The sequence below is a fragment of the Schistocerca serialis genome, chromosome 5 (assembly GCF_023864345.2).
Source record: "Schistocerca serialis cubense isolate TAMUIC-IGC-003099 chromosome 5, iqSchSeri2.2, whole genome shotgun sequence".
In the NCBI taxonomy this organism is placed as follows: domain Eukaryota; kingdom Metazoa; phylum Arthropoda; class Insecta; order Orthoptera; family Acrididae; genus Schistocerca; species Schistocerca serialis.
The window spans coordinates 758,347,801-758,361,100 of NC_064642.1; the positions used below are offsets into that span (position 1 = coordinate 758,347,801).

Consider the following 13,300-nt stretch of genomic DNA (forward strand, 5'->3'; position numbering starts at 1 on the left):
TTATTCCTTTGTTATACAAAATGAGATCCAAAGTTACCACTGGAATAGAGGTGGTTGTACTCTACACCCAGTTGGAGTTTTTCTAAGAAATGAGAAAAACAATGTTTTTGTTTCCAACCACTGTTTTATTAGTGACGACCAAGAACATGACACTGGTTTTGTTAACTTTGTACAAAAAGAAATTACAAAGTGGCTGTCATTACATCATACTGACATTGACTCATTTCACTACTTTACAGATGGTTGTGCTGGGCAGTACAAAAATAGAAACAGTTTTAAAAATTTGACTGAACACTTGAGAGACTTTAATTTGAAGGCCCAACACACTTTTTTTTGCAACAAGTCATGAGAAGTCAATTTGTGATGGCCTAGGAGGAACTATTAAAAGAATTTTAAGGAAAGCCAGTCTACAGCTTTCAGACGAAGAACAAATAATGACAGCAATCGATGTGTACAAGTTTTGTGAAAAAAACATTGAAAACATTAATTTTCACTTTATTGACAAAAAAGAAGCTGATTTGCTACGGTTTAAACTAGAAAAACGTTTTTCAGCAACCTGAACCATTCCTGGAACAAGAAGTTTTCATAACTTTAAACCACTTCCAACAAACAACCTTGAAATTGGAAGGACTACAGATAGTGTAAAACCCTCCTTAGTCTTTTCTTTCCATTCTTCTTCTGATTGAGTTTGTGTTGAACCATCCATAAATAGCTATGTGGCTGCAAATTATGATTGTAACTGGTACTTTGGACTGGTAAAAACAATATTCAATGATGAAAAAGATGCAGAAATTCTATTTCTACATCCTTCAGGACCAGCTGCATCATTTTATTGGCCTGAAAGAGAAGATTCTTGCATAGTGCCTTTGGAGCACATAGTCTGTGTAGTAGATGCACCTCAATCAAGCGGCACTGGAAGAATGTATTACTTCAAAACAGACTGTATCAAAAGAACTGAAAGCTCTTGGATGAAGTGGAAAAACAGTTTGAATCAGCATTAATGTTTATTAAAAAGACAAAATTACTCAAAAAATTCAATGTTTCAAGCAATCAGTTGGGTTATACATAAGTGTCATAAGTACACTATCTTTGTACATAATTCTAATGTAATCTACTATAATTAATAAACATGTTAAAAAGCCATCATTATTTTTGTTTTATCAAGTAGCCTATATGTTTAAGAGTAAATTAAAACAAATTTGAGCATTCTATCAGGTCTGAGACTCTAGATATTGCAATTCTTATAAAACAAAACATCCGTTAAGAAAAAAGAAAAAAAAAATACATATATTTTTTTTCATAGAAAATATTAATATATTTTAATAGTATCATTTTTATCTTCAAATATGTATAATAAATAAACTTGCTGCAAAAATTCATGATGTTGTCTAAAAGAGTTTTTAAGATAAGCAATTTTAAAGTTTTGAATACAAATTAAATTTACCATTTCCGAAGGTTCGGAAAATGCAAAACATAAAAACTTTAAAAATTTATTTAAAAAAAACTATAAGAGATACAGCAAAATAAATTTGCAGGTGTTGTCAGGATGGTATTAGAACCATTTGAGCCAAATTTCATGAAAATCTGAGGAGGTGGGTGTAAAATTTTTTATTGGGTGATTTGATATGGAATGACCCAAGGACGTGGTGGTTTAAACTGTGGCTGTTGGTATTCAAAGTTGCCTCACGCAGACTAGACTCTTGGTTGCTAGTAGCTGCCGGTTGTTTGCTATTTATTTTTCTGCCCGCAAGGCTGCACCAACGAGATTACCTCCTGGTAGAGCGACACTCACCGTTTGACAGTTTGAATCTGCCTCTGTGTGTGTGTGTGTGGGGGGGGGGGGGGGGGGGGGGCGCTTACGCGCGCACGTGTTCGTGTGTGTGCGGTTTACCTGGTAGCTTACGGCCATCAGCTGTAGTATTCTGGGCCTGTTACTTGGTGAATTACATTTTTTTCTAGTTTTATGTACATACGTACTGTTTAAATCTTTTAATATATATTTGGTCGTAACAGGTCTGAGAATTAACCTATCGTCATTGAGAATTGTGCCCCGGTTCTTGGTTTGATTGCGTAGTGACCGTAATTTCGGTATATCCTTTTATATACATTCTTCTGAATTAATGTTTGGTAGACAAGAAACATCTGTATTTATGATCATTGCAGGGCCGACATTGGTTTCCAATGTTCCGCACCCAACTGTGATCTTGTACCCTGTACCTTCGATGCGTATTTGGGTTGAGAGAGTTGCCTATTCTGAGGCGCGGCACTCGCTATCTCTGCCGGAGCCTGTATTGCTCGATTTCCCGGAACTTGGCCTAGCCGTCCCACTCCCATTCCTACTTAACTTGAGTAGGACCATATCGCATACTATCCCTCCCCCTCCCCACCCCAGCCTCCTCCTTACCCCCACCCAGTCGCCTCCCATCGTGCACTGGTGCTGCTGCTCGAAGTGTGGTTTCAGTTGCATGAGACTACAGGTGTGTGTGTGTGTGTGTGTGTGTGTGTGTGTGTGTGTGTGTGTGTGTGTGTCATCTATTGTTGACGAAGGCTTTAGCAGCCGAAAGCTTTAATTTTGACTCATTTTGTTGTGCTTATCTGCGACTCAGCATCTCACTATATGATGAGCAGCAAGTTTCCTTTTCATAATATTGTTACATTCCATCATGGATTTTCCATTATTTGTAATAAGGAACAATGTGTCATGCTCTCTATGCGCAGTGAAAGAGACCATGCCTGCATGATGATCTCACTTTCACCATTGCCAAAGGTAATGTACTGTCCATTGCCAGCTCTATTGCAGCTTCACCTGGATGGTTTGTGGGCACATCCTTGGTCAAGAGCACCAACCCAATTGTCGTCAGGGCACCCTTCTGTTTGCTGGCCCATGTCCTTTGCATGCTCCACCTTTCCTGATTTGTGGCAAACACTGAAGCTTTAAGAGTCACTTTCTTTGCTGTTAGGTAAGAACATTTTACCTGATAGAGTAGTTTATTTATCCTAATTTTAAGTTTGTCACTGTGATCTCATTACCTCTTTTTACATTTCTATAGCCTGAGCATTCAGCCAGTATTCTACAGCGACTGGGGGCTGCCAGTCGGGTGCTGAAGTTGTCCTTGCAAAGCGCAGGCTGCCTCTGGCCACTGCACCTGACCCACCTCACTGCATTTTATTACATTTCTGTCTCTGTTTTGCGTTTGCTTTACGGCTTATTTGGTTCTACAACTCAAATAAAATTGCTAAAGAGAACTGGCCATCTAGACACTCCTGAACAGTGGTTCTACGTGACTCATGTTCTTTTCAACCTTTTTAGGCTTTTGCACTTTTCCTTTTTCATACTAGTTTGTTATCTACTGTTTTACTATTCTGTGACTTGAACTTTCTGCCCATCTTCTACAGTGACTGCCAGAGCTGACATCTCAGCATAAGATGAGCCCTTGGAATGAGGAGAGGGGTGGTGGTCCCTTCTGGCTGTTTCGGCTATTTTAGGCTAGCTCACCTTCCCCATCTCGCTATACTTTCTAAATTTTTATATATATTTTTTCTTTTGCACTACTTTCTTACCTTGTTGTTCTCAGATAACACTGGAAAAGATCAAAGTGTTTCTGCACCCTTTTTCCCTCATGGAAATCCTCGATTTTGAGGGTTATTCATTAAATAATGTCTCACAATTTTTTCTCCGATCATATTTATTCATAAGAGTTAGAATTTGGTGACAATATCAATCAAGATTTCTTTTATACGTACTTTTATAATACTACGTATTCCCTGTGAGTAAAAGATTTTGTTCTGTGTTTGTAGCCATGTTTTCCCTACACAAATTATGGTCTCATCATCTTCAAAGAAGTTGCCTTGTAGAGAATCTTCAAATGTCCCAAACATGTGGAAGTTAAAGGCTGCCAGTTATGGAGTATAAGGTGGCTGGTAGGTGATGTGATCTCCAGGAAAGTTTTCATGCTCATGTTATTCTTGGAACTGAGTCTTGGCTGCAACCTGAAATTGAAAGCTTCAAACTATTTAGCGAGGCATTTTACTTACATCTGAGGGGCAGATTAGATGCCATAGGAGAAGTGTTCATGGTAGTTGACGAAAATATTATGTCTGTCGAGATTGAAATTGAGTCTAGTTGTGAAGTTATCTAGGTGTGAATAATTGGCCTAAGTGAACTCAAGTTAGTTAATGGATGTTTTCAGCAGGCACCCAATTCCACACAAGACAGTTTTAGAAGTATTCAAAGGAAGACTACACTGAGTGGCGCAGGAACACCCAGATCACTCAATATTAGTTGGAGGTGACTTTAACGTTTTGAGCGTAGACTAGGATGTCTATGGATACATTGCAGGTGGCATGGATAGAAATTATTCTGAAGAACTTTCCATCATGTTTTCTGAAAACTTTCTTGAGCAGCTGTTTCAACAGTCTACATGCAATGGAAATATTTTAGACCTTGTAGCTACAAACAGGCCTGACCTTATCAACAGTGTCAGCATAGAGGCAGGTATTAGTGATCATTGTGATATACTGACAGTGGTTACTAAAGTTAATAAATTCATCAAGATGGCTATGAGAGTATTTTTGTTGTACACAGTGGATAGACAGCTGTTGGCATTCTACTTTGGACAATGAATATACCTCATTAAGTTCCAATATGATGGACGTAGAGGAATTACAGACAAAATTTGAACTGATTGTAAATCACACCCTGTAGAAGCTTGTGCTAAGTCAGTTTAAGGATAGAAACATGTACTGTGGTTTAATTACAGAAATTGGAAAATGCTGAGAAAGCAGAGATTGTTGCACTGGCGTTTCAAAAAAGAACACGCAAATGTCGGCAGATGAAATTTAGTAGAAATTCTTGTCCATGTAAAAAGCTTGATGTGCGAAGCATACAACTTTAACTGTCGTAGCTTGGCGAAAGATCTTGCCGAGTACCTGAGGAAATTCTGGACCTACATAAAATTGCTAAGTGGGTTGAATGCTTCTACTCAGACACTCGTTGACCAGTCTGGTGTGGCAACAGAAGACTGAAAAATGAAACCAAAAGTTTTAAATTTTGTGATTAAGAAATCATTTTTGCAGAAGGATCATACAAACATACTGTTCTTCAACCATCACACAGACTTCTGTATGGAAGGGGGAGTAAAAGGCATCCCTGGCATAGAGCAGCAACTGAAAGAGTTGAAAAAAATAACTCTCTCGGTCTGAAGGGAATCCCAATTTAGTTTTACCGGGAGTACTGTGTGCGATTCGCCCTGTACTTTGCTTCTGTTTGATGCAAATTTCACACCCAGTGCAAAGTCCCAAGTGATTGAAAAAAAAGTACAAGTGACTCTTGAATACAAGAAGGGTAAAAGAACGGACCCACAAAATTACAAACCAACTTCCTTAAAATCAGTTTGTTGCAGAATTCTTGAATATATTCCAGGTTTGGATATAATAAGTCTCCTTGAGACTGAAAAGCTTCTGTCCACAAATCAACACAGTTTCAGAAAGCATCACTCGTGCAAAGCTGGGCTTTCCATTTTCTCGTGTGACATCCTGCGAACTAAGAATGAAGGGCTACAGGTGGACTGCATATTCCTAGATTTCAGAAAACCATTTGATATGGTTCCCTGGTGCAGGCTGTTGATGAAAGCTCAAGTATACAGATTATATTTCCAGGTATATGTGTAGCCTGAAGACTTCTTAAGTAGCAGAACCCTGCACATTGTCCTGGACGTGAGAGTTCAATAGAGCAAGAAATTCAAAAGGGAAGTGTGATGGTACCACTTGTATTCTCTCTGTACATAGATGATCTGATGGGCTGGATGAACAGTAATCTGCAACTGTTGGCTGATGATGCTGTGGTATATGGGAAGGTGTCATTGTTAAGTGGACACAAGATGACTTAAATGAAAGTTGTGGTTGGTGTGGTGAATGGCAGCCGACTCCAAATGTAGAAAAATTTAAATAAATGCAGACAAGTAGAAAAACCAAACTCGTAATGTACACATACAGCACGTAGTGTGTTGCTAAATTTAGTCACTTTGATTAAATACTTGGCATAATTTTACAAAAAGACAAGAAGTGGAATAAGCACGAAAGAACAGTAGTACAGAAGGCAAATGGTCAACTTGGGTTTATTGGGAGTATTTTACGAAAAGAATAGCTCATCTGTAAGGGAAACCACCTACAGAACATGAGTGAGATCCATTCTCGGGTACTGCTTGAGTGTCTGTCTCGGATCCCCACCATTTTGGATTAAAGGAAGTCAACAAACAGTTCAGAGGCGTACTGTTAAGTCTGATCAACGTACAAGTGTTACAGATATGCTTTGTGAACTCAAATGTAAATTTCTGGAGTGAAGAGGACATTTTTTGCGAAACTCTATCGAGAAAATTTAGAGAACTGGAATTTGAAGCTGACTGCAGGGTCATTCCACAAAAATTGAAGGTTTTGTTACATCTGTAACACTTCCTGTTCCTTTGTTTGGTGGCAAATCAACAGCTCTCATCATCAAACCTGTAATGTATATAGTGTCATTTCTGTTTTTCATTTTCAGTTTAATATTTCAATGTAAATTGTGCAAATGTTGCATCCGTAACCATGGAATGACCCTGCAGAATAATTCTACTGCTGCCAACGTAAATTTCACGAAAGGACCACAAAGATAAGCGAAATTAGGGACTGTGTGGAAGCGTATTCCCTCACCTCATTTGCAAGTAGAATAGGAAGTGAAATGACTTAGTAGTAGTAGTAGTAGTACAAATTTCCATCACCATCTGTCATCCACCATACAGTAGCTTGCAGACAATGTATATAGAGTAGATGTATATGTGCATCAGACTGAACTCATCGGAAATGGTTCTCGAATTTATTCAACATCTTTACTTTTGTCAATAAATTAATGGAATTAATGGTTGAGCCTTTTGTCAACATATCTATGACAATGACACCATCACTATCCCAAAAGACTGTTGCTTCGCCAACTGAGGCAGCTGGTCTGAATTCTTCTTTATATGTGATTGCTAGCTGTGCCACTACAGTGACTGCCTTTTTGTTTCTGGCTCAAAGTGATGCAGCCAGCTTTCATCACCTGCATCTTTCCAAGACAGAAAGACCTCTCCATTGGCTGCAGACTGTTCCAGCAGTTCAGATGAAATGGCCCTTCTTCGAATGTTGTCGTCTGCTGTGAGCACTAGAGAACGCACCTTGAACGCATCTTCAAAAACCCAAGAATCTCAATTATTGCATATGCACTTACTTTGCTCGTTAGATTAGATTAGATTAGTTTTTCGTTCCATAGATCCGTGCTGAGGCGTGGATGTGGAACGTGTGTGTGTTTTTTTAAAAGCTGAAATAACAATACCAATAGTATGAATATATACAATACATCATTTGTTTCTCTTAAAAAATTTGTCAATGGAGTAGAAGGAGTTGGCCACTAGTAAGTCTTTCAGGCTCCTTTTAAACTGATCTTTATTTGTAACTAAATTTTTTATGTTTACTGGCAAATTATTGAAGATGAGTGTTCCTGAGTAGTGGACCCCTTTTTGAACTGAAGTAAGTGCTTTTAAGTCCTTGTGCAGATCATTTTTGTTCCTGGTATTGTATGTATGAACTGAGCTGTTTGTTGGAAAAAGAGATATATTATTTAGGACAAATTTCATTAATGAGTAAATATACTGAGAGGCAGTAGTTAGTATACCCAGTTCTTTGAAGAGGTTTCTACAGGACGTCCATGAATTTACTCCACAAATAATACGTATTACACACTTTTGGACTCTGAAAACTTTTGTTTGACTTGAAGAGTTACCCCAAAATATTATACCATATGACATTATGGAATGAAAGTAGGCAAAGTATGCAATCTTTTTCATTTTTATGTCGCCTATGTCTGCTAACACTCGAATTGCAAATACAGATTTATTAAGGCATTTCTGCAGTTCTGTGGTGTGCTCTTCCCAACTGAATTTATTATCATTGATAGCTGTAGAGCTAATTATCAAGATTTAATGCATCTGGTCTGCGTAAGTAATTGTACCTGCATGATTCACCAGGTGGAATGGATTGACAGGATGTCCCAATGTGGCCAGTTGTGAAACTTGGTTTCATCACTTCCTGTTGCATTAACCCTCTTTACCAATCACCAACAGTACTCTTTATCATATGCATCATTACCATACAGCGCACACAAAACTTATAAGTGTTCACCATGTTTTCTTTTTCCACAAACAAGAATTCAATGACTGAACATTCCTTGTAATAAATGTCTTACTTATAAGTCATTTTGGTAGTTTACTACTACTCTGCCATGTCTGGAATTATTCAAAACTCTGCACACGTGCAGAAGAAACGTCAGATTTGAAACACCTAAAGAGATGCTTTCATATATAAAGTAGTGACTGTAAAAATAATTGACCTTGCTGTTAGTCTCTTTTAATTGGTCTAATCAATGAACTATTGCCATTAGGAGGCTTTTTGTTATGATTACTGCAGTCTGTTTCTTATCAATTCTGTTACCTTTGGTTGCTTGGCATCCTGCATTTCACCTCTTTTTGTGACAGAAATTCTTTTTGTTTTGTTTGTTGAAGAAAATTTCTGCATAGGTCAAGGATCCCAGGGAGTTGTCAAAACATATGTAAACACAGGTAGTGGGATTATGAGGATGGAATGATTCAGTCAATGAGCTTAAAAACCACAATCTTTCAAGAATAAAAACTATTTCGTTCCAAAAGCTACCCACGCAAAGTACCTTCTTTTAAGACAATCCCAGCATTTAAAAGAGAAATCTAGATCTGTACCCACCTTCTGGATTAAAAACTGTTGACTTGCAACATACACTCAATAAATTTTACTGTGGGGGAAAAAACCACACACACACAGTATAAAGTATTAAATACCAGACAAATTAGACACTCAACATTGAAAAACAGCTACACTCAAGATGTTAAAACTTATGGACAATGTTATGAAGTAAAAGACTTTCGGCTGCAGCTGCAAGCAGCTTTCAACAAGGTGGCTACTTGCAGCTTGTGGTTGCTGCTTTGTATTTAATCTTTGAAAATGACAGTGTTTTGACATACCATGTTTTGATTGGGTCACATAATCAAAGTGGAAGGGATATCAGAAGCTGTTGTTAAGAAATCAGATGTGAATTTTTATTGGTTGTCATTTAATCACTCCAGTGGAAGGTGTTGCTGTAGTGGAGTGCTGACTGTGTGGTGGCTGCTGATGCTTTGTATTGCCTGCAGTTGGTTTTAAGGTTGTATGGAGGGGCAGCTCTATTAGCATGGTTAGCCCACCAGCCTACAATAACTAACAACCAAAATGTCGAAAGTCTGTAGCCCTCCTCACCTTCATGGTGGATGACTGTTTAGTTATCTCGACAACCTCCACTCACTTGGTGGTAAATGGTTGCCTAGCTAAAACATGAGCTTTTTTAAACTGTATAGATGTGATCTGATTTAACTTAGGGATTAAACAGCTGTGGTCTTAGCCTCTGTTGCCAGCAACAAAACTAAGTTTATTTTGTCGTATGTCTCCTTGTCATTTTAGTAAAGCCAACCAGTACCCTTAAAGTCCTGTTACTAGGTCTTTGTCAGACACAGTCACTTCAGGAACTAATGACTCAAATATTTTGTCTCTTTTGGCCTCCAGTGCTTCGCATTGGAAGATTAAATGTAGTACCGTTTCATTTTCTACACCACATAATCTGCACTTAGGGGTTTCTTTCTCTATTCCTATGATGTACAGGTGTTTCTTGAAGTTCCCAGAGCCAGTCATTAAAACTTAAGAGTTTAATATCTCTCCAGTCCATGCTTAGAATTACAAAACTTCTCTTTAAACAATTTCGACACCATCAGTGTGCCTTGTTTTTGTTTTCAGGTTTTAGTCCAGTTCTGCGTGCTGCCTCTTGATCCAACTAGTAGTCTGGATTTTACAGTCACATTGGTGATAGTTAAGACAAGTTCCGGGTTTTTTTTTGGACGAGAGGGCGTTCACGGTTTACAGTGTATAAAGCTATTGATAATATAACTATTACGAAGAGCGGAGTAGGTTCACAAGTTATTCTGCATGGTCCTTCAATGTTTTGTGGATGCATATTGAATTTTACACTTACTAATGCTGATGCTAGTGCACATGGTAATGGTTGTGTTACTGTGGCTCTAATACATTGTGGTAAAGTGGAGACTTTTATGAGGGCTGGAGACTTTTAACAGCCGAGAAGTTATTGCTTATCATGCATTTCAGATGTGTGAGGTGTATAACAGAGATCATGGTACATCTTACTATATGTCTACAATGCCGTTGGTTCTTAGGACGAGGAATCATTGTAAAGTAAATGAATCAGTGTCTGTGCCTGTATGAGTTAAAGGTGCACTGAATTGTGCAAAGATTAAAGTTGTAGGTGATGTCGTGCATTATTATAGAAACTGAAGTAAAGCACTATGTTTAACACAGGACACTTTTCAGCTACTTGCTCAAGAACCCGATGAGCAGCAGAAAATATTTCATCCAAGACAAGGTGTCCATTCATGGAGTGCTGCAAAAACCAAATCCTACATGGTCTATGAGTGCACATGTAGAACCATCAAACCACACCACAATAAAATCTGGAGGTGATGTGGATATCATTCTCATCCTACCACCTCACTCACCAGTCCCCCTCCCTCCCTTTCCTTCAACAAAGATGCCAATGATAAAAAAATACTTTAAAATAATGGTAAATCATGAACAAACTGTGACCTCGTCCTGAACCAGACACTGGTCCTAATCTTTTTCCTTACAATTTCTAGTTTACTGAGTTACTCCAGAGGATTTCCCCTTAAAATTATTGCATAAATTAGATGAGGCTGAAAGAATGTAAGCATTGAAAGCACTCAAAACTGTTTGAATTATTGAATTACTGTGGGAGGGTTTCAGACCTGTAAGACTTGACATGCTCTGTTTATCTTACAGTTCATACGCTTGATGTTCAACCCTGTTTACGTATTCTTGCAACCTCCCCTCCCCCCCCCTTCCCCCTTGCCCTTTACAGAAAACCTATGTATGTCTGCATTACCGAACCTGGGATCATTGTTGTAGCTTTTGGGGCCACATATATATGGTTAATTGCTGGTCTGGACAACTGTGCTCAAATCTCTGCTTATATTGATGCAGTTTTCACAGTAAGCTTTAACACATACTGTTTAGTCAGTAGTTTTTCGTACTGACGCTTGTCAGTAGTGTTTCTGTTATCAAGAATAATGTGAAGAAAATAAGATGATCTCTTATGAATGATGGATATTTGAATCCAGGAAATATAATCAATCTAGCGCTACTGGGAGCATTTTGATAGAGATCCATCTCATTTCAAAGCAAAATAGGAAGTTATTGCTCTTGGTTGCTCTGCTCTGCTCCAAAAGAAATCTTTTATGATTAATTGGTTGTCAATTCATTTGATCTTTTTAGCACAACTGGATCATCATAATTATGTAACTTTTTAGCGTAGAGTTAGTTTTGTAGAATGTTATAAAGAAAAGGAGTATGCCTGTAAGTCATTTCTCTGAATGTATAGTATTTGGTAACTAATTACGTATCCTACTTTTTGTACTGAAATTAAAAGTGAATGTTTTATTGATTTATTAGCATAACATGTGGGTACCACATTTCATGCTTTTAAAATGTGCGTTCATGAGATTCCTAGGTTGGTGTGTTTTTTTTTTTTTTTTTTTTTTTTTTTTTCTCAAAAAAATCTTGAGAGGGAAGTATGATAATGGAAAGTACTTGTAGAATAGATTTTTTTTTTAAGTAAATTTCCCAACCCACCAAATATTAGATATTTTGAATTGTCAACAGTCTAGTTTATATCCCAATTGACAACTCAGTGCTTCTACTGTTTGATGAATTGTTACCTGTTTATGGAAATAAATTAATTAATTAAATTAGTATAAGTAAAGTTTTTAAGCAAGTGAGAGTTATAATCACTGAGAATTGTTTCCAGAAAGAGTTACGACAAACTTTATTACTCAGTGTGACATTTTATTACTTCTTATTTCAGTATTTCATGGAACCATTACAAGAAGCTGATTTTATATCCCCAACATTGTACAACGCTTTATTTGGACATATTCAGATGCTATATAAAGTAAATGGTGAACTCCTGAATGAGTTGAAAATGAATCCAGATTGCATCGCTGAAGCATTTCTCAGACTTGCACCATTTTTCAAGCTATATTCTGTCTATGCTTATGATTACAAGCAGGTGTTATCAATCATGCAGGTAAGATTTCTCATAGATATTTGTGGTATTAATTACTGTTTTCAATACAATATGCATGAAGGTTGGAAGACACACATCTCATTCTGTCTACATTATAAATGTTAACAAGTTATACGTGCACATAATGAGTTGGGCCAAATGGAAAGTAAGTTCTGCAAATCAGCTAGTCCAAGCAGGGTACAGGTGTAACAACCGAGATCATGTAAGAAACAGATTGCCCAATCTCTTGGTCTAGCAGGCAACCCTTGTCAGGGAACGGCCACCAGGCAGCGACAGTGTCATATCCGTACTTGTGGTTCCAACCCCTAGATGGCACTCCATTCTGTAAAATATGTGGCAACCTCATCCAAACACATGCAGCGACTAGTCTCTTTCCACTGTTGGCGACTGTGAAGTACAGCTGTTTCTGACATACCATTGCTAGTGGATCAACTCATTGTGCCGAGTGCCTGCGAGTACATCAACTGTGGAAGGAGTAGACAGACAAAAAAATGTTCAGATTTCCCGTCAAAGATAAAGAAAGGTTACAGAAGTGGATTTTAAATTCAGGTAAATTAAAAAATTAGTTATGAGTAAGAATTAATAAAGAGCCCTAAGCATTCAACCCTATCTAAATTTTGTAGATCTTATATTCTGATATAATGTGGCAGCCCTTCCTGTACAAGAATCATATGATATAATTCTTAAATGAAATCTTTGCTGCAATTTGACCATTTTTTAAACTGTTTATTCACTTCACTATCGTGATTTTAGCTGTAGAGGCATTTTTGTGTGCAATGTGAAAACCGAAATCAGTATAAGATATGGGTAGCAAAATGCAAAGCATAGTGTGATAACATTTGGTAAACACAATTTAAGAAGCATTACTTAACAAGACCTTTCTCTTGGTACTTGAAAATGGCTCTAGAGCTGAAACTCCCACAGTGTAATAAATAATTAACAGCCGTCATCAAAATCCTGGTATATACTAGAGTGAACGAGTGTAAAACCTCGTTTACACTGCTGCAAACGAGTATTCAGGTCTGCGCATGTGCGGATATCCCCAGTAATAATTGTGCT

At 37.7% G+C, this 13,300-nt stretch overlaps 1 protein-coding gene across 2 annotated transcripts in view; it reads left to right on the forward strand.

Annotated features, from left to right (window-relative positions):
• LOC126481355 (putative protein tag-52) overlaps window positions 1-13,300 on the forward strand; it is a 142,391-nt gene that overhangs the window by 11,496 nt on the left and 117,595 nt on the right. For both annotated transcript variants that reach the window (XM_050105054.1, XM_050105053.1), the window contains exon 3: window positions 12,020-12,241. In XM_050105054.1, coding sequence (XP_049961011.1) covers window positions 12,020-12,241 — 222 coding nt within the window. The remainder of the gene's footprint in view (window positions 1-12,019; window positions 12,242-13,300) is intronic.